At 49.5% G+C, this 26,124-nt stretch overlaps 2 protein-coding genes across 4 annotated transcripts; both read left to right on the forward strand.

The window, feature by feature from the left end:
- Nucleotides 1-477: 477 nt before the first annotated feature.
- Nucleotides 478-17,636, forward strand: LOC115382586 (asparagine--tRNA ligase, cytoplasmic-like). Of its 3 annotated transcripts, XM_030084391.1 has the most exons (16): nucleotides 478-638; nucleotides 1,619-1,701; nucleotides 1,842-1,907; nucleotides 2,005-2,097; nucleotides 2,266-2,355; nucleotides 3,530-3,608; nucleotides 4,434-4,504; nucleotides 4,580-4,666; nucleotides 4,745-4,966; nucleotides 5,038-5,237; nucleotides 5,480-5,615; nucleotides 5,799-5,912; nucleotides 7,863-7,994; nucleotides 8,097-8,228; nucleotides 10,506-10,654; nucleotides 17,604-17,636. In XM_030084391.1, the coding sequence occupies exons 1-15, from the start codon at nucleotides 596-598 to the stop codon at nucleotides 10,635-10,637; spliced, it is 1,680 nt and encodes a 559-aa protein (XP_029940251.1). In that variant the 5' UTR covers nucleotides 478-595; the 3' UTR covers nucleotides 10,638-10,654; nucleotides 17,604-17,636. The 3 variants fall into 3 exon arrangements, with proteins under 3 accessions (XP_029940251.1, XP_029940250.1, XP_029940253.1); XM_030084390.1 differs by lacking the exon at nucleotides 17,604-17,636 and having other exon boundaries at nucleotides 10,506-10,903; XM_030084393.1 differs by lacking the exon at nucleotides 17,604-17,636 and having other exon boundaries at nucleotides 478-617; nucleotides 10,506-10,903.
- On the forward strand, nucleotides 13,082-20,214 carry fech (ferrochelatase). The gene is given in 13 exon segments (XM_030084395.1): nucleotides 13,082-13,304; nucleotides 14,744-14,828; nucleotides 15,630-15,749; nucleotides 15,836-15,984; nucleotides 16,634-16,680; nucleotides 16,682-16,766; nucleotides 17,085-17,120; nucleotides 17,123-17,190; nucleotides 17,284-17,382; nucleotides 17,485-17,592; nucleotides 17,833-17,997; nucleotides 18,085-18,144; nucleotides 18,225-20,214. Coding segments are annotated over 13 exon segments (1,200 nt in total). The 5' UTR covers nucleotides 13,082-13,264; the 3' UTR covers nucleotides 18,363-20,214.
- Nucleotides 20,215-26,124: the final 5,910 nt, after the last annotated feature.

Genomic DNA, 26,124 nt, shown 5'->3' on the forward strand with positions numbered 1-26,124 from the left:
AAATGGGGTAAAGAATGTGAAGATAGATTAAACTCAGGTGAAAAATCAGGTGAAAAAGATGATGTTGTTTGTAAATATTGGGAAAATATGATATGATGAAAGAAGGGGCAGACATTACAAGTTATTCTTCTTTCTGCTGCTTTTTCATTCATTCTCGTATTATTTTCTTTTATGTATATTTTTCGTGTTATCTTTTGAATGAAAATAAACAAAAAAAAACTAAATATAAAGGCTTAAACAGGACATATTTGATGAATACAATGAATTTATTAGTGATAAAGTTACAGAAATGTTGCGGCTCGGACGCTTACAATTCCAAAACACGCTCGTTCGGTTTCGTTCTGACTGATGCAACCGAACCGGTGGGAGGGAACCGTGAGATCAGACTGACAGGTCTGTCCACCAATCAGATTAGGGGTTTGCAGTGACGGGTCCAGCTCAGCCAATCAGCGGCGGTGAACCGCCCCATTGTTCCGGTCGTCCCCCTCTCGGGTTAGGTCAGGCTGCGACTCGCCACTGGGTAGAAGCTGCTCAGCCGGCGTCTGGACCCTCATTCATTCTTCACGGGCACGTTCTTCCGACGACTGCTGTCGACATGGCGGAGGAGATCACAAAAGGTGTGGAGCAGGTGTCCGTGGGTAAGGAGACGGGCCCGGCCGGGCTGGTTAGCCGGCTAGCCGGTTAGCATGTTCCAGAGACATGTGTGTGCGGGGTGTTGCGTCAGGTTTCCGGGAGGAGAGAGGCTGCTGGCCCGGGCCGCCGTCACGCTGGGGACGGTCACCGGTCTGCTGTTTCAGTCCCAGGAAGCGATCTGAGGGGACGGAGTGGTGGAGGCGAGTGAAATTCCCGGAGAAGGACCGAGGCTAGCGTGTAACAGCTGTCAGAACAGCGTGGAGGCTCATGGGCTGAGTCAGTGTGAGGCTGCCTGCCCCCCCAGGCTGATGAAGATTACACCCCAGTCACCCCCATTTCTGGTAAATGCAAGGACTGGACCCGAATACCGCAGGGCTGGTATGCGAACATAAATTTAAGGATCTGTAAAATCCCCCCCACCGTGTCGCAACGCCCTCCTCACTACTGAAGTTTCATTTTCACTTTGCACTGGGGGGGGGGGGGGGGGGGGGGGGGGGGGGGGGGGGGGGGGGCACTGAAAGATGGTCAACTTGTGGTGACTGTTCTGCTGTAATCTGGTTTGGTCGTTGATCACTGGTCTGTGTGTCCTGGATGAAGCAGGATGTGAACGTGCTTCAAAGTTGTCAGTGTTTGCTGGAGGGGTTGCTTCAGGTTCAAGTCCTTACTCCTCCTCCTGTAGTGCATCTCTCCATCAATCCTCTCCCAGGACTTCATTCAATTCTTTTATCAGAACTTGTAAAATATGAGTCTGCTGCTGTTAGTTGTAACAGCTGAGCTTATTTCCATCGTGCCCCCTTCCTGCAGCACCTGATGGATTCAGCCTCCTTCGACACGGAGGTTCTAATGGGTTTGATGGTTCTGATTGTGTAAACGGAGCTGGTGTTAATTTATCCTGATGCATACCGTCACCGAGGGACATTTAATTGTGCTGTGCCTCTGAAGGAGGAGTGTGCTGTGCTGCAGCTCAGCTGTCTGTCCTCCTCAGGTGAGCTGTACGTCTCAGACAAATGCGGCAGCGACCAGGATGGAGACGGCACGCAGCAGAAACCCTTCAAGACCCCGCTCAGAGTAAGTCATGGACTCGTCTGGATTTTAATGAGGACAGGAGAAGCTGGTGAATCAAGTCTGGTCCTAGGAGAAGAGGACAGATGTGGACTGCAGTCAGTCTGCTTCTTCAGATTTGTGACTTCCTTCCTCGATCCTCTCAGGCTCTGCAGTTTGCTGGAAAGGAGCCGTTCCCCGTCCTCTACGTGGACTCCCAGAAAGAGGACGAGGTGTGTTGGACATGAAGCCGTCTCACGGCTGCAGTGTGGGCTTTTATTCCCTCGTCTCAGTCTCATGAGCGTCTTGTCTGTGGCCTGGTCTCCACAGCGCTGGGCGGTGATCTCCAAGACGCAGATGAAGAACGCAAAGAAGGCTTTTAACCGCGAGCAGATGAAGAGCGACAGCAAAGACAAGAAGGAGGTTGGTGGTCCACCTTCACCTCACCGCGCCTAAAGAAACCTGTTCTCAGACCGACGGCGCTCCTGCTCGTGTTTTGTCTGCACTGAAGTGTTTTGGATGCTGGCAGCTTGTCTTCAAGGCAGACGGATTCTGGTCGAAGAGTTCCACAGAGCTGTGTTTGTGGTGCAGGCCGAGGACGGCGAGAGGAGGGAGAAGAACCTGGAGGAAGCCAAGAAGATCGTCATCCAGAACGACCCCAGCCTGCCCGAGCCTCAGACGGTCTGCAGCCCTTTCCCCTTCACGATCCCCCTGCTCGCCCCTCGCTCTCATCCTGACAGGGAGACACAAACAAAACTCTCTCATTCAAGATGATCAAATCACCCTATGAAAGGAAATATTTAAAAACCTTTTCTGTTTTACAATCTGAATCTGATGAAGATCATACTAGAACAGGGGTGTTCAACCTGCGGCTCTGGAGCCATTTGTGGCTCTTCAGTCCCTTTGTGAAGCTTTCACAACATGAAATGTGAATAAACATTTAAGTTACTTTTTTATAGTGACACGACGCAGTACTATTCTAAAGGATTTTCCAGTCTTGGTTGAAACGGTATTAAAAAAGGTACAAGTAAAATTTGGAAAGATAAAACCACAAAGAAATGGGGGAAAAAAGGAAGATAGAGCACCTTAAGCAGTGGGAAATGTTTAGATTTCTGAAACAAAAACAATGAAACATGGTTAGAAAAAAACATGCAAAACTAAATGAAAAGGAGGTGAAATGGCTAAAACAGCTACATTTCAAAATTGTCAACAAAAAAGATTAAAAAAACAAAACTGTTAAAGTCAGGTAAGAAAAATGGTTAAATGTGTTAAAAGGTGAAATATTCTGAACTGTAGTTAAAAACTTTATAAAAGTATCCTAAGATATGTTTATTGTTTGAATCAAAACTATACATGAAACTCTTTGAGCCGCAGTCGCCTCATTCTGAAGGCTGGATGTATTTATGGCTCCAGAACAACTCCACATGGTGGAAAGTCACAAAAATGGCTCTTTTGGTCCAGAAGGTTGCAGACCTCTGTCCTAGAATCAGACCCATTTCTTGTAAATGCGAGAGCTGGACCGGAATATCCTGTCATTGTGTCGTTCCCCCCCACCCTGGGAGCGCTCACTTTCATTTTCACTTCACACTGTGATCACGGGGGGTGGGGGGGGATCTACATACCGAGTTGAGTTGGGAGTTCATAGTGCAGCTTTTTAAGCTTCTCATGTTCTTGTTTCGGGAGTTTAGTCTCAGTTTAGTCTTTCTCAGGTTCGCTATAGCCTCACTTCGCTTTATGGGTTTTACCAAAACGGGTCCGTTCAGTGTAGCTGAGGTCCGATTTGATCAGAAAGTTTAGAAACCTGCAGTGTTGTTGAGGTTTCTGAAGACTCGCCTTGTTTTTCTGTCTCTCTCAGGTTAAAATCCATAAACTGGAGGAACACAGAGGCCAGAGGGTGAAGGTGTTCGGATGGGTGCACCGCCTCAGGAGGCAGGGTGAGGCAGCACAGTGTGTGGCTGCGATCGTCACTGTGTGTGTGTGCGTGTGTGTGTATTTTTATTAACATTTTAAGATTACAAAGACACACAGCGAACATCAGAACCGAGAACATTTCCTCCATAAACATGAAAACACACATGCTGAAGGCATGGATGAAGTAAAGCCTCCAGGAGTAACAAAGTCATCAGGCCGGCCATTTCTTCCGTCTCACTGCTGTAATGTGGAGCCGGTGTGAGTCTGTCCGTCCAGCAAGGACTGCTGTCAACGAATCAGAGGAACAAAGTTTGTTGGATAAGATGAAGACTTGAGGGACACTTCAGTGTCCTGGTCGGGATTCCAGCCTGACAATTGTGTTCATTCCCAAATCCACTCCTCTTAGGCCTGATTCCCACATCCGCGGTCACTGTGCGGGCACGGGGCGGACGCGTAGCGTAGTAGAGTAGTAAATTCAAACGGAACATATATCTGCATATATGACAACTCGGCCCTGTCTTCCTTGTTTTCAATGGGACCCGCTCCAAGCTGCGCAGAAAAACAGACGGAGCAGAACCCTGGAAGCCTCTGGTGTGACCAGTTTGTGGCAGACATGAGCTCAATGCTGCATAGGAAGCCTAATTGACACGAGATGTGTGTTTCTGCCACTGGTTTCAACGGGACGCCGCGCACAGCCCGCTCAAAATAGACTTGATTTCCATTTAGCCGTGTACGTGTGAGTCAGGCCTTCTGTTTGGCAGAGAGAAGGGATTCTGAGCCTGCTGAGACAGAAGAGTCCAGAACTGTCCCAGCAGTGTCAGAGTGCTGAGCTGCGTCTGTCCTCGCAGGAAAGAACCTGATGTTCATCGTGCTGAGGGACGGGACGGGCTTCCTGCAGTGCGTTCTGTCTGACAAGCTGGTAAGGCTCTGAGCGCCGTGTCTGACCGCGGTGGCGGCGGTTAATGACACGGCGCGCCGTCCTCTCTGTCCTCAGTGTCAGTGCTACAACGGCCTGGTGCTGTCCACGGAGAGCACGGTGGCTCTGTACGGCACGGTGACGCCGGTCCCCGAGGGGAAGCAGGTAAGCCCCGCCGCCCCGCTCGGAGCTCCGCCCCCGGGCGCGGCGGGCGGAGGAAAGACGCGTCTGCGTGTGTGACAGGCGCCGGGCGGCCACGAGCTGCACTGCGACTTCTGGGAGCTGGTGGGCCTGGCGCCGGCGGGCGGCGCCGACAACCTGCTGAACGAGGAGTCGGACGTGGACGTCCAGCTCAACAACCGCCACATGCTGATCCGCGGCGAGAACGTCTCCAAGATCCTGCGCGTGCGCTCCACCGTCACGCAGTGCTTCAGGGACCACTTCTTCGACCGGGGCTACTACGAGGTGGGAGCCCGGCCCCCGGGGGACCGGCGGGACGCCCAGACGCCCCGTCTTCACCTGTCCTGTCCCTGCAGATCACCCCGCCCACCCTGGTGCAGACGCAGGTGGAGGGCGGCTCCACGCTCTTCAACCTGGACTACTTCGGCGAGCAGGCGTACCTGACGCAGTCGTCCCAGCTGTACCTGGAGACCTGCATCCCCGCGCTGGGAGACACCTTCTGCATCGCCCAGTCCTACCGCGCCGAGCAGTCCCGCACCCGCAGACACCTGTCCGAGTGAGTCCCCGGCCGTCCCCGGCCGTCCCCGGCGTCTTCAGTCCCCTCCATACTGATTGTGAAATGTAAACAAAACGAGGTTTTGGGCAGGACTCGGGCTGTTGCTCTTTTCTTGTGGTGAGAGTCGGGTGGCAGCGCGATGCGTTCAGGGGCCACTCAGAGCGTCGTTCCTCGGCGTTGTTCAGGCTTGAAAGCTGCGGCTGTGTGGAAGCGTGTTTTAACGGGAAGCGTGCTGCGTTCAGGTACACTCACGTGGAGGCCGAGTGCCCCTTCATCTCGTTCGAGGACCTGCTGTTCCGGCTGGAGGACCTGGTGTGTGACGTGGTGGACCGGGTGCTGAAGTCTCCCGCCGGGCCGCTGCTGTACGACATCAACCCGGTGAGGAGCTCCGCACCGTCCTCCACTGCTTTACTAATAACCTTCACTTGGGCCGCAAAGAAAGAGTTTAAAACTTTTGCGCCGCTGTTTACAGTCCGTGTAGAACACGATCCAAGTGGAACCCAAGTGACCCCCCCCCCCCCTCTTCAGCGATGTGACGTGTTCTGCTCTCATCTCTTCCAGAACTTCAAGCCCCCCAAGAGGCCCTTCAAGAGGATGAACTACACCGAGGCCATCGAGTGGCTCCGGGAGCACGACATCAAGAAGGACGACGGCACCTTCTACGAGTTCGGAGAGGTGAGACATACACACACACACACACACACACACACACACACACACACACACACACACACACACACACACACACACACACACACACAGAGCAGCTGCTGACTGTTAAACACTGAGAACTGATGACAGTCCTTTAATCACTCACTGCAGCTTGTATTCTGAAGTGTTTTCAACATTTTGAGGATTTCATCATAATAATAATAATAATAAATTTTATTTATAACGCACTTTACACTTGATTACAAGTCTCAGAGTGCTACAGACAAAAGAATAAGATAAAATACAGTACATCAGTCGACAAGAGATAAAAACAAGAGATGAAAAAAAAAATCACTGCCTAGCAGTAGGCTTTTCTAAAAAGATGGGTTTTGAGGCCTTTCTTAAAGGCTGCCACCGTCTGTGGGGCCCTGAGGTGGTCTGGAAGAGCGTTCCACAGACGGGGGGCAGCAGCCTCAAAGGCTCGGTCCCCCATGGTCTTGAGCCGTGTCCTGGGCGGGAGCAGACGGTGCTGTTGGCCTGACCGGGTCCTGGTGGAGGTGTGTGGTGCGAGCAGGTCTGTGAGATAAGTGGGGGCATCACCGTGGAGACAGTGGTGGGTGTGCAGGAGGATTTTGTATTCAATACGGAGGTGAATGGGAAGCCAGTGGAGGGTGTGAAGGATGGGGGTGATGTGCTCATGTTTCCGCACCCTCATCAGGACCCTGGCAGCGCTGTTCTGAACATACTGGAGCTTTTGGAGGCTCCTGCCAGGGATCCCGATGAGGAGTGCGTTGCAGTAGTCCAGCCTGGAGGAGACAAAGGCATGGACAAGTCTCTCTGCAGCAGGGAGAGAAAGTGAAGAACGGAGTTTAGAGATGTTACGGAGGTGGAAGAAGGAAGTTTTGCAAATGTGGTTGACATGATTGTCAAAGGAGAGGTGGGGGTCAAATTTGACCCCGAGGTTTGTTACAGAGGGAGAGAGGGGGATGCTATGACCGAAAAGAGAAACGGAAACGATGGGAGAAGAGTGAAGTTGATGGGGGGTACCGGTTTGAATGGCTTCAGTTTTTGAGCCATTCAGCTGCAGGAAGTTTTGACTCATCCATGCCCCCATCTCATCCAGGCAGGAGCTGAGGCGGGTGACAGCGGAGGAGGGGGAGGCAGAAGGGGAGACCTTGAGGTAGAGCTGTGTGTCGTCAGCATAGCAATGGAAGTTAATTCCATGCTTGCTAGCGACACATCCGAGGGGAAACATGTAGATGGTGAAGAGGGTGGGGCCGAGCACGGAGCCCTGGGGGACCCCACAGGTGACAGTGTGGGGGCGGGACTTAGCGTCCCCCAGGACCACGTGCTCGGTCCTTTCCGTGAGGTAGGAGTGAAACCAGTGAAGGGCAGTGTCGGAGAGGCCGATGTGGTGCTGGAGGCGGTGCAGGAGAATGTGGTGGTCGATGGTATCGAACGCAGCAGAGAGGTCGAGGAGAATAAGGAGGGATGTGGAACCGGAGTCAGAGGCCATGAGGAGATCATTGGTCACTCTGATGAGAGCTGTCTCAGTGCTGTGGGAGGGGCGGAAACCAGATTGGAATTTTTCGTAAAGACCGTTGGTTTTGAGATGGTCGTGCAGTTGATGTGACACTACTCTTTCAAGAATTTTGGAGAGGAATGGAAGGTTTGAGATGGGACGGTAACTAGTGAGCGGTTCCGGGTCGAGAGTGGGTTTTTTTAAGTGTGGTTTTATGAGAGCTGTTTTAAGGGAGGTTGGGATGGTTCCAGAAGCAAGAGAGAGATTAATGATTTTGGTTATGAAGGGACTGATGAGTAAAAATAAGACATGCCTGTATCAGAGCAGCAGTGCAGTGTTCCCCTTCAGCCAGCAGGCGGCACTGTGGTGCTCTTCCATACCGGTTCACTGATGCCAGACAGTGTTCCCAGAGGTCAGAGGTCATTTTATTCTCACATGGTGTGTCTGTTCAGGACATCCCCGAGGCTCCCGAGAGGCTGATGACCGACAGCATCAACGAGACCATCCTGCTGTGCCGCTTCCCCGCCGAGATCAAGTCCTTCTACATGCAGCGCTGCCCCGAGGACCGCCGCCTCACCGAGTCGGTACGGGCCGCCGCCCAACACTCGCACTGCTCAGCAGCTCACGTGTTGACGCGTGCATCTGTGTGTGTGTGCGTGTGTGTGTGTGTGTGTGTGTGCGTGCAGGTGGACGTGCTGATGCCCAATGTGGGCGAGATTGTTGGAGGCTCGATGCGTATCTGGGACTCTGAGGAGCTGCTGGACGGATACAAGAGGGAGGGGATCGACCCGACTCCGTACTACTGGTACACCGACCAGGTAACGGCGCACCTCCCCACTGTGTGTGTGTGTGTGTGTGTGTGTGTAAATGTTTTGCTTTCTGTTTTACTTAACTTGTGTTTCACACTGATCTCAGAACAGTGGGAAAAAAATGAGAACTGCCTAAACAGTGTCTGCAGAGCTTTAAGTCTTTAAATGACTTTAAAAAAACATGACATCTTATTCTTTGACATTAAAAGTTGTTTCTGCTGTTAAAAATATTCATCGATATAAAAGAGTAAACTGGGATTCACCAAATATGTGCATCCATGGAAACAGGGTGATAAATGTTTCTGGCTGAGTTTTCAGATAGGTCATTTATTCAAAACACCCAATGACAATAAAAATATTACAGCATAGCATTAAAAATCATTCTGTTTGACTGACTGAATTAAGTAGAAGCCCTGTAAAATATGCTGCTAAAAACAGACAAAATAATCTGTTACTCCAGTAATTAAACAAAATAATACAGGAAAAATTCAAATAAAAAATGAAAATTGAATTGCAAAAATCTAACTAATATTACTGTACACTGTTAAAACTTTAATGGAAAAGAAAAAATGGATGATCAAAAGAGGAGAACTGAGTGGAGTGAAGTAGCTGCAGCCATTAACTGAAGACAGCAGCGACAAATGGCTGAAACAATCATTTATAAAAAATGACTGAAGTGGGAAAATCCATGAAAACTATCTTTAATAATGACTTCAAAAAAATAAATTGTACCTGTGACATTTCATGAATGCAGACTTTTTAGAATTTACGGCGTCGGAGCCCCGGACATGACATGGTAAAAAAAAAAATTTTAATTGTGGCCACGAATTACTAATTCGTTCCCTCGAATTAATAAATCGTGCGCACGAATTACTAATTCGTTCCCGAATTACTAATTCGTTCCCTCGAAATAATTAAATCGTGCGCACGAATTACTAATTCGTTCCCACGAATTAGTTATATCGTTCATATACTGAACAGTTCAGTAAAGTTAGCAGCATATTGACAGATACGGACTTTCAGTCTCAATAACTCTTTAACAAAATGTCAGTAACATACAAAGGGCGCCTGCATCCCATCGTTGTGAGGTGGACTATATGCTACAAGTTCATTTTTATTAAAATGTCTGTCTATCAAGCAGCAGAAACAATATTGATTTCAATCAGCACCCGGTAGTGCTGCGGGCTTCAGGGACCGTCTACAATTTACAAGACGCAGCAACAGTGAAGACAAATAGCTAAAAAAAACAACAACAAAAACCCAACAACTAAAATAACAACAACCAAAAAAACGTAATACCACCACTGGGATTTACTACAGTGTCACCATAATCGCTACAACCTTCATTTGTCTCCTATCAAATTTATTGGATATGGTATTTGTCTTCACTGTTGCTGCGTCTTGTAAATTGTAGACGGTCCCTGAAGCCCGCAGCACTACCGGGTGCTGATTGAAATCAATATTGTTTCTGCTGCTTGATAGGCAGATATTTTTAATAAAATGAGCTTATAGCATAACGTCCACCTCACAACGATGGGATGCAGGCGCCCTTTGTATGTTACTGACATTTTGTTAAAGAGTTATTGAGACTGAAAGTCCGTATCTGTCAATATGCTGCCAACTTTACTGAACTGTTCAGTATATTGTAATGACTCTTGAGTCAGTATTAGTTAAATGTGCTGTTGCACCATTTTTCCTGAGGGTGGCACTCTAGGATTAGAGAGTGGCTGAAGCCAGCCTTTTGCTGTTGTTCATGGACTGTTGGAAAGAGTTAGTTTTTGAGAGATCGGCGTGGGTTACGGCCGCAACAGTAGCCCTGTGTTGCTGTTTGTTTTGCCTAAGTGCAATAAAAAGAGCCGTGTGGAACGACCTGGAGACGTCTGGTGCTTCGCAGATTGCAGAACGTTACAATATGAATGATATAACTAATTCGTGGGAACGAATTAGTAATTCGTGCGCACGATTTAATTATTTCGAGGGAACGAATTAGTAATTCGTGGGAACGAATTAGTAATTCGTGGCCACAATTTAATTTTTTTTTTACCATGTCATGTCCGGGGTCCGTTTTTTCTTATTTGTTTCCAAAATCCAGATCATTAAAATGTTTTGTGGCTCCACATTATTTTCCTTCAGGAGAAAATGGTGAAATTTGCTCTTTTGGTCATAAAGTCTGTGGACAGGTTTCATCCTGATACATGAAGCTAAATGCTAACTGCTAACGCCAGTGTGAGTCAAACTTCAGCATTGATTGTGTGTGTGTGTGTGTGTGTGTGTGTGTGGTTTCAGAGGAAGTTCGGGACGTGTCCTCACGGCGGCTACGGTCTGGGTCTGGAGCGCTTCCTCACCTGGCTGCTGAACAGACATCACATCCGAGACGTCTGCCTGTACCCGCGCTTCATCCAGCGCTGCCGGCCCTGAACACACACACACACACACACACACACACACAGAAGATCAATGTGGGACCCGAAGCTTTTCGTTCTGAACAACGTCCCGCCTAACTGCAGCTCCCTCGCCGGCTGACTCTGTCTAACCTCAGTGGTGTGTGTCGCCTCTCCTCACTGATTCTCTTAACGCCGCAGCTCTGACCACAGCTTTCAACTCAAGCATCACGTCTCTGTTCTCTGTCCTGAAAGTCCTCGTCGGTGAACTTCAATAAAATGTGACTTAAAAGTGTTTCCGGACTTTTCTTCACTCGTCTCATCAGGTGAAGTAAAAACGACAAAGTAATGAAAAGTAAAATAAAAGTTGATCAATTTATGATGATGTTTGTGGTGAAACATGTCGTTCCTCAATGTGTTGTGGAGACAGAACCCCCTCCCCAAGATGGCCGCCGCGTCGGCACGTTGGCTCGTCCACAGCAGCGTGAAAGACTGTGTACTGTACTTTCTGTGGAATTAATCGTTTAAAACTGGCTTTAATTCATTTGTTCTGAAACTCTCTTCACAATGAGCATTTTGCTCTGAAAGAAACTTCCTGCTGGAGGTTTTAAACGAAGCGACTCGTCAGTCTGGAAAAACTGGAATCCAGGAAGAGGAACATCTGGTGAGCCCATGAGCCTGAACAAGCTAACGAACCACTTTACACCAGATGTAACCTGATGAACCCTGTTGAACCTTCAGCGTGAGTTAAAAGCTGCTGGACAGTAAACTCTGTGCCTGCAGATTGTGGTTTCACCCTCCAGCAGGAGGAATCTGGGGGTATTGGGGGGTCAGAGGTCAGTGGGTTGGGTGCAATCGAGGGTTCTTCTTTTCCTTTTCTGGTTTTCATGGATTCCTGATTAAAAGGAAGAATTTAAGGAAAAAATAAGTAATTTAATAACTAATTCCAGCTGTAATGGAGATGAATATTTGAGATTATAGCACAAATTTAGGTTTTAATTGATTTTTAACCTCAAAATTTGGATGAATGTGGAAAATATCTGAGAGTCTGATGTTAAAGCAAATGTTCAACAACATTAGGTTGAATTTCTTTGTTTTTGTTTTGTCAAAATGGATCAAAAACCATCTGAATTAAATTTAAATTTTTGGCCTCTCTCACTCGCTCTCTCTCTCTCTTTCTCGCTCTTGTGGGCGTGGCTAGACCTGATCTGGGCGGGGCTATCTTCTAATTTAGTCAGACGTACTAATGACGCAATGCCGCGATGAAAGCCTCACGTGAAGGTCTCCACAATGATATGTGACAGACTGGAAACTCACCAAAATAAAATTACTAAAACGATATTATTGGTTATTTAAAATATTCTAAGAATATATTAGGTGTGTTTCATAAGATATATAAAATAATGTAATATCAAATGAAAAAAGTACAATAAAGTTGTGTGATCACACCAAAAAAAAAACAAAATAAAAACACGCAAAGACATAATTGAAGTATACGAAGAAAAATAACTATAGGTAAAAAGAAACGTGAATTCAGTACAAGACAAAAAGTAAAAAAATCTACAAATTAGTAATTGACAGTACCGACACACTGCTGCCATAGTAATATTACTGAATTATTAGCTGAAAATGTGTGATTATAAAAGACAATATAGCAGTAAAAGCAGTGTGTGAATATAATCTGTAAAACATCTCTTATCACACTGACTTTCTTTTTAGTATTAATGTTGTTTTAGAAAAATGCTTAAATACTGTAACATTTCAGAGTTGTATTTCTCTTTTACATTTCCATTTATTTGTATTCATGTGACAAACAACAATAATGAAACAAAGTCAGAAATGCTTTGAATTAATGAATGAATAAAGACTATCTAAACGCAGAATGTATCTGGCGGTATGCAACTGTTATTTCAATCAACAACTAAAAATGATCCACAAAGTGAGATGTGTCGGTCTGCTGCAGGCTGGGGAACTTCAAATAAAGTAACCTGCACTTTCTCCAAACCTGAATCCATCGGCTGGTAACTGTAGCAGAACCTCACCGGGCCGAGGGCCCTTCAGGCCCTTCAGGCCCTTCAGACCCTTCAGGCCTCGGCAGACCATCAGTCCACCGGTGAACAGCAGGAGACGTCGTTGACACGCTGGAATTGATGCTTAAGGACACGTCATTGAGACATGGACTTTTTTATGTGGTCTAACCTCCACTGCTAGTGCCTTTTTGTTTTTCTTCAAAGAACTGTTTGAGATGAAAAAAAAAAATCTCTCTTTTCTTCTACATAAATGTTCTGCTTGATAAAATAATATCAGTGTAGAATCAACTTTTTACATTTTCCATAAATTTAACCCAAAAATCAGATATTAACAGTTTTTGTGAGAAGTGTATCAACGTTGTTTTCGCCAAGAAAGTAAATAAGCTGGCCATCGGGTTTTATGTTGAAAGTCCGCAGCGGAAGTGGCTGAGTGCGGGTATAAAGGCTGGCGGCGGCGAGCGCAGGCAGCCAGCGGTGGAAGCTGAAGGAATCTGCCTGTGACAGTGGACCGGTCAGTGGAGCCCGGAGACAGTGGAGGCTACCGCCGGGGAGTAACGCTGTGCACGGCCGCGAGGAGCACACACACGGCGGGAAACGGACTCTTTGATCCTCGTTGAAGACAGGAAGGAGAAATATGAGCGCCGTGCTGGGCAGCGCCGGGCGCTTCATCCAATGTGAGTGTGACCATCTCCGGCTTTAACTTCACGACCCGCATCACGAACCACGGGAGCGGCGTATTTTTATCCCTCCAGCACCTGACATGTAGTTTGGCACCTCGGTGTGTTTATTTTTATTCCTGTAATAAGGAATAAAGTGATGAACCGCCGCTGACATTGGCATCAACACACTGTTACTGTAGGTAAAGTTCGCCCTGATGCGACTGCGGCGCTTCCTGGTTGAACTTTCACAATATATTATTTATCTAAACGAAAAGCCACAGACTCCTTCTCTAGTGACGAAAACAGCCCCTGAATGCTGTCATTTACACGAACGACTCAAATATTGTTTGTTATATTTTGTTTTGGTGTTTTGTAACGCGGAAATTCAACATTAGAAACACTGTTATTGTTCGGGTGTTTTTATTTTGTAAGCGACGTGGCGGGATTTCCGCCTGCAGCGGGGCGCGTTGCCACTAGCTTCTCGCTGCTTTCGGTTCAACGATAACGTTACATAATGTGCTTATCCCGCCGCCTTCCGTGGCACTGCGGAGGTTAATTCAAATGCTGCAGGTACCCGATCCCGTACGAGTTCCTCCGGAAACGGAGAAAGAGTTTGAACGCGTGTGGAGCTCTGACAGTTACACAATATCAGCGTGGTGAACTTGCGTAATGGCAGAAGGCCCCCTGGCGGCGGAGCGGGGTACTGCAGCCCTCCCGGGCCCGCAGAGCAGCTCTTCACACCGGGAAACACAAACCTCTGATCGTACCGGGAAACACTCCACTGACCTCTGCTCACACCTGGAAACACTCCACAAAAATCTATGTCCCTCTACGTTCTCTTTGACAATGTCCTCCAAGGTTGTTCGGGGACATGTCTGTCCCCAGAGGCCTCACACTGTGATGTGACCTGCAGTCACTGCAGAACCCTGCAGCAGTATAATAACCTATGAATAAATGACAGGTCCACTTTATTCCTGTTTACAAGGAGGTGATAATACATCATTATTCTTTTTGCACAATAACACCGACAGGTCCTGTGTGGTCAAAAATGCAATTATATTATTAAATGTTACTATTTTTTTGGGGTGCAAATCAACCAAAACGTGATGTAAATGTCATTTTACAGGATTTCTGCAGCCTTGTTGATTGATTCATCCTCACAGTCTGGATTAGATGCTCTGGATGATCTCGTAACTCGGGTGTCACTGTCAGTTTCTCTCAATAAAACAACGCCAACCTCAGTGGATTAATCGGAAACAACAGAAACCTTTAGAAACAATGGAGTTAATGTCAGTTTTTACACGCAAAGCTCATCCTGTGGCTGGTTTGGAGCTTTTAGGGACTTTTCTTTTTGATTGATTGAGTTGTGGTTGGTCAGCTGTATCTACGGTGGCCTGAGTGTCTCTGTGACTCTGAGGGAAAACTGACGGCTCGGTTCTGCTCTCCTGCTGTAGTGGCGAGGAGCGGCGTCACCCTGAGTCTGAGGAGACGATCCACCGCCGCTGCTTTGGCCCAAACTCCAGACACCCAGGAGAACAGGTCTGTGACACACACACACACACACACACACACACACACACACACACACACACCCTCCGTCAGGCCGTCTGCAGCTGACACTGGCTGATGTTTGTCTGGAGACACTCGAAGCTGCCGCGCAGACCCGCCTCTCGCTGCTTCATGTCCAGACCGCTGCAGGATGTGTTGACAGCTTCCTCTGCAGCCCATGTGTCTCTCTGTCATCTTGAAAACGTGAATCAGTGTCATTTGCAGGTAATTTAGCCTGTGCAGGGGGGCTGCAGAGCACGGGGCCAGCAGGAGCGCCGTGCTGCTGAAGCAAAGCGTAGCCGGACTCTGGGTTGCTGTGAGCGGGTCGTCGGGCCGGGGTGAAGGGTCAGGGCCAGGCTGACCCGACGCGACCTCTGCTGTTGCTTTCAGTGCCTTTCTCATAAACGGCCTCCCCCTCCTGCCCCGGATCTCACTCGGCTCACGCTGAGACTCCTGCATTATGAGGAAGCAGTTTGTTTTTTTCCTCTTCTGGTGAGGAATGAAGAAGTGTCGCTTTGTGCTTCTCTTGTATCGAAGTTATCTCGGCTCCTTCAGCTGCTTCCTCTAAAACACACCCAGAGTCGTTAATCTGGCAGCACCTTTCAGGTCACTGAACACAAAAAATCCTGTTTGTGGATTGTCTGTAGTTTAAAGGTAACTTTAGCGATAGCGCGTGGCTACGTGAATGCAGGATGGCCTGATGGGCGTGAACGGAGCGGTTAGAGTGAAGCGTGGCGGAACGCTGAAGGTGTGTTTGAGCCAAACGAGCGACCGAGCGTCTCCTCTCCGCAGGAAGCCAAAGACGGGGATCCTCATGCTGAACATGGGCGGACCCGAGAAGCTGGAGGACGTCCACGACTTCCTGCTGCGGCTCTTCATGGACACCGACCTGATGAAACTTCCTGTGCAGAAGTACGCACCGTGAACACACACACACACACACACGGTTGATGTGGTCGAGGGAGCGGATGTCAATGCGTCGTCGTTTCTTCACGCAGTAAGCTGGGTCCGTTCATCGCCAAGCGCCGCACGCCCAAGATCCAGGAGCAGTACAGCAAGATCGGAGGAGGCTCGCCCATCAAGCGCTGGACCGCCATGCAGGGCGAGGGCATGGTGAAGCTGCTGGACGAGATGAGCCCGGAGACAGGTGAGGGGGGGGGGGGGGGGGGGGGGGGGGGGGGGGGGGGGGGGGGGGGGGGGGGGGGGGGGGGGTGGGGGGGGGGTGGGGGGGGGGGTGGGGGGGTGGGGGGGGGGGGGGGGGGGGGGGGGGGGGGGGGGGGGGGGGGGGGGGGGGGGGGGGGGGGGGGGGGGGGGGGGGGGGGGGGGGGGGGGGGGGGTGGGTCCGGCCTGAGGGGGGGGGGTGGGGGGGGGTGGGGGGGGGGGCCTGGGACTGAGGGGGGGGCGCCGGGAGAGCCTGGTGCCCGGTGGATGTTTCCATACGGAGGATAAGCTCCTGCTGACCTTCACGAGTGTAGATATCTGTTGTTGTTTAGTGGGAAAGTTCAGGAAGCTTCAAACAAACGCGCGTGTGTGTGTGTGTGTGTGTGTGTGTGTGTGAGATAGTGCTGGGAGTGTCTCCCCGCCTGTGACACACCTCACTGATAAACCATCACACACAGTCTGATTACAAACCTCCACTTTTAGCCCATTGTGCTGAAATGGTGTTGAATCCTGGAGCGTCAGCCTCACACAGCAGGTTTTCTTTTTTTAACGGTGACCTTTGACCCAGTGAACACACTCCTGCAGCCTCACGTCTTCTTTCCTCCATGTAACCTGGCTTTCCCTGCTCTCTGCAGCTCCTCACAAGTTCTACATCGGGTTCCGCTACTTCCACCCGCTGACGGGAGGAGGCCATCGAGGAGATGAGAGGACGGGGTGAGCGCGCCGTGGCCTTCACGCAGTACCCGCAGTACAGCTGCTCCACCACAGGTGACGGAGGAGCAGATAGCGGGGGCGGCGGCGGCCGTTGGCCGCCACACCTCGGGTGCTGCCCGGCTGCCGGCGCTGATAAAACACCAGCCGCTCCGTCACACACACACACACACACACACACACACACGCACACACAGATGCTGTTTATCAGCTTCAACCTTCTGTCTTGTTATGAAAAATGACTGAAATGAAACAATATCTGCAGGTTATGAGGTCTGTTAATGGAATATTCCCTTTTTTAATCAAATCTGGACTTGGTGCCCCCCCCCCCACCCCTGCAGGGCCATGAGAGTACTAACGGGGTTTGTTCAACAGGCAGCAGCCTCAACGCCATCTACCGTTACGATAGCACAGAGCAGACCGGCCCAAAATGAGCTGGAGCGTCATCGACCGCTGGCCCACACACCCTCTGCTGGTGGAGGTTAGACACACACACACACACACACATACACACTCTAACACACACAAATGGGAAAACTTCTGACTGTGATGGTGTGTGTGTGTGTGTGTACAGTGTTTTGCAGAACACGTCAGAAACGAACTTTTAAAGTTTCCGGAAGACAAACGAGACGACGTGGTGATTCTCTTCTCGGCACACTCGCTCCCGATGGCTGTGAGTACGGCCTGCTCTCCTCTGCTGACGTTGCTGCTGACGCTGTGTGTGTGTGTTTCTGACACTGTGTGTGTGCGCGTGCGTGTGTGTTTCCGTGCACAGGTGGTGAACAGAGGGGACCCCTACCCTCAGGAAGTCGGAGCCACGGTGCAGCGAGTGATGGAGCGGCTGGGACACTGTAACCCGTACAGACTGGTGTGGCAGTCCAGGGTGAGCAGGCGCACACACACACACACACACACACACACACAGGAGTTCAGTCTTAAGAGCGTCTGTTCCGTCCTGTTCTTCCTGTTCACGCCTTCACCAGCAGGTGGAGCCACATGTCTTGATAATGTTGAGTAGAGGAGGAAGCTAGAAGTGTGTCACTCTGACAGAGAGGAGAGTGTGTGTGGAGTCCGGAGCAGATGTGTTCTGACTGTGTGTGTGTGTGTGTGTGTGTGTGTGCAGGTGGGCCCCATGGCCTGGCTCGGCCCGCAGACCGACGAGGTGATCAAAGGCCTGTGTGAGCGAGGGAAGAAGAACCTGCTGCTGGTTCCCATCGCCTTCACCTCCGACCACATCGAGACGCTGCACGAGCTGGACATCGAGTACGGCCAGGTGCTGGGAGAGGAGGTGAGCGTGCGCACGCACACACACACACACACACATTAGCTAACAGCTGAAGAAGCAGAATCCTCACTGTGTTTTGTTTGTGTGCAGTGTGGAGTGGAGAACATCAGGAGAGCCGAGTCGCTGAACGGAAACCCTCTGTTTATGAAGGTAACACACACACACACAAACACACGCACACGCGCGTCTGAGTCCGCTCCAGATGTTAAGCCCCGCCCCCTGCCCCCCAGGCCCTGGCAGACCTGGTCCAGTCCCACCTGAAGTCCAACGAGCCGTGCTCCCGCCAGCTGACCCTGCGCTGCCCGCTCTGCACCAACCCCACCTGCGGAGAGACCAAGGCCTTCTTCTCCAACCAGAAGCTGTCCTAGAGCCGCCTGAGGACGGACTTTAAGCCCCCAGCGAGCACATCCATCCCCTCCCCCCCCCACAGACCTCCAGACCCCCCCTCCACCTGTCAGGAGACCCACAGAGGTCTGTCTGCTGGGGTGCCTGAGAAGATGCACTCTTTCATTCAGACTTACATTCCCTCTGTCCATGTGCTGAAGTCACCCTTGGCCCCGGCCCACTTCTGTGGCTCCTGCACCGCGATTGGGGGATGGTGGGTGTGTGTGTGTGCTGCTGTCAGAGCCAGAGAGGCTGGAAAGGTGAGGTAATGTTAGGTCAAAACAGAGTGCATCAAGTCTCCGGATGATTCAACTTTATTTTTTTTCACTAAATCTCTCCGCTTCGTGCTTTTTCTGGACCTGCAGAAACGCTGTGAAACGTCCCCTCTTCGGGGGTTTTCACATGTTTGGCAGCCCTGATATACACCACGTCTTCTCTGGACTTCAGCCTTCTTTAAAAAGCAAACTGACCCATGAGTTCAGGTACAGAAGCAAACTCTCTCTAACTCTGGTTTCTTTACAAGATCGTTACATTATCACGTTAGAAATCCAAGTTTAAAGTGTTTGTGGATGAATCCCATTTTCTATCAATACTAGTGCTGTTAATGAGACTGGAAACGTGCCGTCTGCCTCCTGCTGCGCCGCTTTCGTCTCTGCTGTCCCACCTGAAAATGTGCCTTTCACACTGGCTAACCACAAAACACTGGACTCGTGTCTTTATGTCGACGCGTTTCCCATGTGCGTAATCTGAGGAAAAATCCCCCCATGAGGCCTGAGTTTACATGTTCCTGCTGTGATCAGGGCTTCCCACAGCACCGGGCTAACTGGCTCGGTTAGCCACGGAGCGAAGCGTCGGCTCTCTCTCCTTCACTGTGCTCATCGGTCTGTCCGTCGGTGCTGCTTTTCCATCCTGTTTGCAACGTGGGAGCATGTCAAGGTCAAGCTGGAAGGAAGCTTTCACCGAAACCTCCTGCCTCAATACACACATCAGGAAGATGCTGAAAAGATACTGGTAGCTAGCTAGCTAGCATGACCTCTTGCCCTGATACTTCCAGTACTTAACCCTGCTCATTAGCAATACTTGATTGCTAGCTATCTTGCTATACACGTGCTGCAGTGCTAATGTAGATGCTAACTTATAAGTTAGCTAGCTCTTAGAAGTAATGTGATCTTAAAAAAACATAACATGAGGGAAGCTTCATTTCCAAACTTCCTGAAGTCTGTAAATTATCCCTGACTTTATGATAAAGTGTTGGGAAAACAGATTTCTCGGATTGTGTTGGCGCCTAGCGCCCGACGCTAACAGAAGAAACGTAGCTGAAACAGAGAAATGCAGATGAGAGCTTTAGAGTGACATGTTTTAACCTTCCAAAGGTTTTCTAGCAGGTTTTTTTTTCTTAAGAAAACGACTGCAACATTGTCAGAACTGCAGGAAAGACGAACAGCTGATCGCAGCACATGAAACGTGCACGCTTCTGCGCACGGGGAGGATTTTTCCACCATGTTTAATTTATTTAGAAGAGACGATACTTTGTTGTTCAGGTTTATTTATTGGAGAATTTTTTTTTTTGTTGTTGTGCGCACACACACACACACACACACACACACACCCATTATGTGTTTTTTTTTTTTTTTTTTGGGCTATTTTGGAAATTAACAGTGCAATTACACTTCATAATGTCTTCCTTCAAAATAAAATGCAAAGAAAGAGCAGCCTGGTGTTTGCTTATGTGAGTTATTTTAATGTGAAAGGTCCCATTTAAGGTTTGTACAGTGTTTGTCTTTTGTGATTAAAACATTAAAGAAGTATTTTGACATGAAACTCCTTTTCCTGTAATGTCTGACTTGTCTTGAGCTGGGGGCGTGGCCTAATTCCACAGCCAATAAACAAGCATGTTTGGATTAACCCTGCCCCCTTGGTTCACTGACACTGGAGAATGTTTTTGATAAATAGACAAAATGAAAAATAAATAACGTTTTTAAAAATGATGTCAAATGCTACAAACAGAGTAGTTTTCAGGCGGGGCCACTAGTGGGCGCTGTTGATAGTTTTTGTAATGACACACGCACTTTAAACCTTCAAACTGAAATACGAGAAGGCAGGTAAACCCGTTTTCCTACAGTTCTGGCACTGCTCAGCTGGACTCGGGTTCGGCTGTTCTCCGTTCCGGCAGAGCGCCCGTCGTGGGTGGAGTCTGGAGTCTGCCGCTCCGTCCAGCTGCTGAATCCTTCCTTCTGCTAACGTCACATTTCTGGCGAAATGAGTAACGAAGAGCTGAGTGGAGTCGAGGAGAGTGGTGCAGTTCTCTCTCTCTCTCTCTCTCTCTCTCTCTCTCTCTCTCTCTCTCTCTCTCTCTCTCTCTCTCTCTCTCCCCCCTGGTTTTCCTGTTTTCCAATCTCCCCCCCCCCCCCCCCCCCCCAGCCCCCCTCCCCCGCGGTGTTGCAATCACCTCTGCTGCTGTTGATTAAGCTGAGAGAGATTGGCTGTCCACGACCCAATAACCCCTGAGGGCGCCGGGCTGAGCCCCCCCCCCCCCTCAGCCAGGGACAATCTTTCATTTCATTTTGCCCTCCTTCCTCCTCTCCTCTGCTCTTCCCTCCCTCCCTCCCTTCTCTCTCTCATCTGTCTTCATTTCATTTTTCCTCCCCCCTCCCTCACTTACTATCTTCTCCTCCAGTGCCTCCTCTTCATCTCCTCTTCCTCTCTGCCTCCTTCTAATTTACTCCTCATTTAGCTCCTCTTGTCTCTTTCTGGCATCCTCCTCTTTTTTCGCTCCACCTTTCTTCCTCAGATATTCTGTAAGTCTTCAACATTCCTATTCTGTCTCCTCTTCCTCTCCTCTCCTCTCCCTCTCCTGTTCTTTTCCCTTCCTCCTCCCTCCTCTGACCTTCCTCATTCTCTTCTTTGGAGATGAAGCTACAACGTTTACGAGAAGTTCCACCTCGGTAGGCATTTTGAGAAGAGAAGTGTTTTCAGTGGTCCCCAAACCGGACCCCCTCCAGCCCCTGGCTGCACCTGCTGGAGTCCAACACGCACCAGGAGGCGGTCCAACTTACTGCCGGTAATGCGGACTCCCGCTCCGGTCATACAGAGACCAGACGGCCCTTAAGGGCCTCGGAGTCCATATTCCTGAAGCACCCCCCACAAGGGACCCTGAGGGACACGGTTGAACGCCTTCTCCGAGTCCACAAAACACATGTGAACTGGTCGGGTGAACTCCCATGAACCCTCGAGCACAGAGGGTCTAGAGCAGGTCCACTGTTCCACGACCAGGACGAAAACCGCATTGCTCCTCCTGGATCCGAGGTTAGACTATCGGTCGGATCCTCCTCTCCAGGACCCTGGAATAGACTTTCCCAGGGAGGGTGAGGAGTGCGATCGCCCTATAGTTGGAGAACACCCTCCGGTCCCCCATTTTAATCAGGGGGACCACCACCCTGGTCTGCCAGTCCAGAGGCACCGTCCCCGACCGCAACGCCATGTTGCAGAGACGAGTCAACCAAGACAGTCCCTACACATCCAGAGACTTAAAGTACTCAGGGCGAACCTCGTCCACCCCGGTTGCCTCCACAACCGCTCAGACTGCAGTTCTCTTGGCCTGCCGGTTCCTGTCAGCTGCTTCTGGAGTCCCATGAGCCAACAAGGCTCGATAGGACTCCTTCAGCCTGATGGCAGCCCTTACTTCCAGTGTCCACCACCGGGTTCGGGGGTTGCGACACCTGGAGGAGGCCCTGAGGAAGACCCAGGACACGCTGGAGACACTATGTCTCTTGGCTGGTCTGGGGACGCCTCAGGGTCCCCTCTAAAGAGCTGGAGGAAGAGTCTGGGGACAGGAAGTCTGGGCATCTCTACTTAAACTGATGCCCCTGAGACCTGGTCCTGGATAAGCAGTTGAAGATGGATGGATGGATGGATGGATGGATGGATGGATGGATGGATGGTGTTTTCAGTGTTTCTGAGCACCGCTGGGGTCTAAACCGATGCCAAAAATACTGGCGAAAGTTTAACATTGTCTCTACAAAACCTTCTGGTGTCAACGAGGCCTCAGTCGTCTCATCTGACTCAGTCACAGTCAGACACAAACATTTCTTTATGTTTGTATTTATGTTTAAACTGGACTGAAGGACGTCAGTCATGCCACCAGAGACGGTCAGCAGCATCAAGAGCCGATACAGTCCTGTGAAGCTGTATTTTATCTGGCATTGTGGGAGTGTGTCAGCAGCAACACAGCCACACAGAGACTGGGGAGTGTTTAACAGCTCTCTCACTTTTTAATCCTTCCTGTTAATCACCTGATGTGACCTCAGTGCTCCGGACGGATCCTGACAAACGTGAGCGACGCCTCTCTGAGTGAGACCACCAGAGACCTGCTGCCTCTGTCTTTTCTTCACTCCGTCCCATCTTCACCTCGGTGGCTTCCCCTGCTCCCTCCCTCCTCCTCTCCCTCCTCCTCTTCTTCCACTCCTTTCATTCATTCCAACTTCTTCTATTTCCCGACTTTTCTCTCTTTTCAACATCGAAACCATTTTCCTCTCTGTCTGAAATCTTCCTTCTTTATTCTGTAACTGTGGCTTGTCAGATCAAAGGTGTGTGTGTGTGTGTGTGTGGTGTGTGTGTGTGTGTGTGTGTGGTGTGTGTGTGGTGTGTGTGTGGGTGTGTGTGTGTGTGTGTGTGTGTTGTCGTGTCGTGTCTGCAGGCTGCTAGTAATTGAAAAGCCAGGACGCCAGCGCCGGCAACCCCGTGACCTCCTATTGAGAGAACGACCATTGATTTCTACGAAGAGAGAGAGAGGGAGGGAGGAACGAGGGACGAGGGACGAGGTGAATTATAAAAAAAAAAAAAAAAATTTGGAGAGAGCATGTGAAGGTGAGGGAGAGATAGGAAGTGAAGCAACGGAGGCCAACTGGGAGAGAAAGGAAGGAAGGATGAAGACAAAGGACTGAAGGAGAGACTGCTGGGAGAAGGAAAGAGGAAATACCTGGAAGGAGGAGGAGGAGGAGGAGGAGGAGGAGGAGGAGGAGGAGCAGGTGTTCTGACCTCTGGTTAAAGCTGGACGACTGCTTCAGAGCGTCTCTGAGCCTGCAGGTCCTGCCGGGTCCTCCGGAGGCCTGGTGGTTTATTTCTGTGCTCTGTTGTTCACAGTAATTCTGCTAAAACTCAATAAACCCAAACTAAAACGTCACATCAGTAAATGTTGGTGATTCTTAAATAGGACAACTGGAGCTTTTAGATGATATCAAATCTAAGGGGGTGTGATGGTGTCAAAATGTCAAAATGGTATCACTGTTGGCACAATTTATAAAGCATTAAGAATTATATTTGTTATCTTTTATTGTGATATTCTGATTGTTTCCAGAAATGAAACACCTAAAGTTTTATTCGAGAGAATCAGACTTTGTACTTTTTTCTTTTATATTGGTAGAAAACTGTATAACAGAGGCAGAGAGGAATCCTCACCGAGTCACTGAGGGAGTTTCAGACAAAGATCTTTCAGTTCATGACAGTCCAGTCAGTGAGACCGGAGGGGTTCAGAGTCCAGAGGAGGAACCGGACGAGGATGAAGAGGATTCAGGCCAGATGTTGTGGATGGAGACACAGGGCCAGCTGGAGCGCACCGCCGTCAGAACTGATGTGTACGGCTCTAAGTATCTTAAACCCGGGAATCCAACAGCAGCATGGGAGGGGTTGACATGTGAAGCTCAGCTTCTACAGGACGTCCAGACGGACCAAGACGTGGACGGTTCGCACAATTCTTCTCTTCACTGATTTGGCCATCAACCAACTCCTGACTTCAGTACCGGCAAGATAGCCACAGGCTGTAAAAACGATCAAAGAACACATTCCAGAACCTGGAGTTCAACGATATCCCACACAGCGGCACATCAGCAACATCAGACTCCCCAGAGATCAAAAAGTGGAAGCCCCACCCAGACGACAGGATAAGAGAATATGGTGCGATTCACCAAAAGTTCACCAGTCCAGGTCCTTCAGGATGCAGAATGCCTGGGTGCAACAGCAAAACGTATAAGAAGTGAGTGGAGTATGAAATGTTCCTCTGTCTCCAGTCAGTCAGAGTTTTTCTTGAGATATTACAAATGAGTGTTTTCTTCTGGACAGGCGATCCTATTGTGATAATGATACAGACCAGTGGCCTCTGACAAGTCAGGTGGTTCAAAGTATTGTTCTGCTCTGTTTTCCATTCATTCATTTATGAAATACCGTTCAGTGGCATTATGAAATTTCAGATTTCAAATGTTGATTGTATTGCACACATTAGATCAATGAAGTCCCATGGTGCGCTGTAGTGCACATGTTGTACAATATAAATAAGATGTAAACTCAAAATGACCTTTGAAATATGTTCTATAGCATCCTAACAGTTAATATATATCAATAATAATAATAATAATAAATAAAAATCTCAACAGTTTTTTTTCACCCCAGGTTTCAGGAGGTAAAATTAAAAAAAGCCCATCAGCTCAACTGGACTTGGACGTTTCACAAAACATCTTTAAAGAATCTTTAAAGCCAAATACGACCCAGTCATCTGAAGGAGCTTTAACAGAAGAGACGGAGGAAACCTGCAGAACCAGACCCAGAGGAGACTTCCTGCAGAACCAGACTCAGAGGAGACTTCCTGCAGAACCAGACCCAGAGGAGACTTCCTGTAGAACCAGACTCAGAGGAGACTTCCTGCAGAACCAGACCCAGAGGAGACTTCCTGTAGAACCAGACTCAGAGGAGACTTCCTGCAGAACCAGAGGAGACTTCCTGTAGAACCAGACCCAGAGGAGACTTCCTGTAGAACCAGACTCAGAGGAGACTTCCTGCAGAACCAGAGGAGACTTCCTGTAGAACCAGACTCAGAGGAGACTTCCTGTAGAACCAGACTCAGAGGAGACTTCCTGCAGAACCAGAGGAGACTTCCTGTAGAACCAGACTCAGAGGAGACTTCCTGTAGAACCAGACTCAGAGGAGACTTCCTGCAGAACCAGAGACTTCCTGTAGAACCAGACTCAGAGGAGACTTCCTGCAGAACCAGAGACTTCCTGTAGAACCAGACCCAGAGGAGACTTCCTGCAGAACCAGACTCAGAGGAGACTTCCTGTAGAACGAGACTCAGAGGAGACTTCCTGCAGAACCAGACCCAGAGGAGACTTCCTGTAGAACCAGACTCAGAGGAGACTTCCTGCAGAACCAGACCCAGAGGAGACTTCCTGTAGAACCAGACTCAGAGGAGACTTCCTGCAGAACCAGAGGAGACTTCCTGTAGAACCATACTCAGAGGAGACTTCCTGTAGAACCAGACCCAGAGGAGACTTCCTGCAGAACCAGACTCGGAGGAGACTTCCTGTAGAACCAGACTCAGAGGAGACTTCCTGCAGAACCAGACTCAGAGGAGACTTCCTGCAGAACCAGACTCGGAGGAGACTTCCTGTAGAACCAGACTCGGAGGAGACTTCCTGTAGAACCAGACTCAGAGGAGACTTCCTGTAGAACCAGACTCAGAGGAGACTTCCTGTAGAACCAGACTCGGAGGAGACTTCCTGTAGAACCAGACTCAGAGGAGACTTCCTGTAGAACCAGACCCAGAGGAGACTTCCTGCAGAACCAGACTCAGAGGAGACTTCCTGCAGAACCAGACCCAGAGGAGACTTCCTGCAGAACCAGACTCAGAGGAGACTTCCTGCAGAACCAGAGGAGACTTCCTGTAGAACCAGACCCAGAGAGACTTCCTGTAGAACC

The sequence above is a fragment of the Salarias fasciatus genome, assembly GCF_902148845.1.
Source record: "Salarias fasciatus chromosome 7 unlocalized genomic scaffold, fSalaFa1.1 super_scaffold_4, whole genome shotgun sequence".
Taxonomy (NCBI): Eukaryota; Metazoa; Chordata; class Actinopteri; order Blenniiformes; family Blenniidae; genus Salarias; species Salarias fasciatus.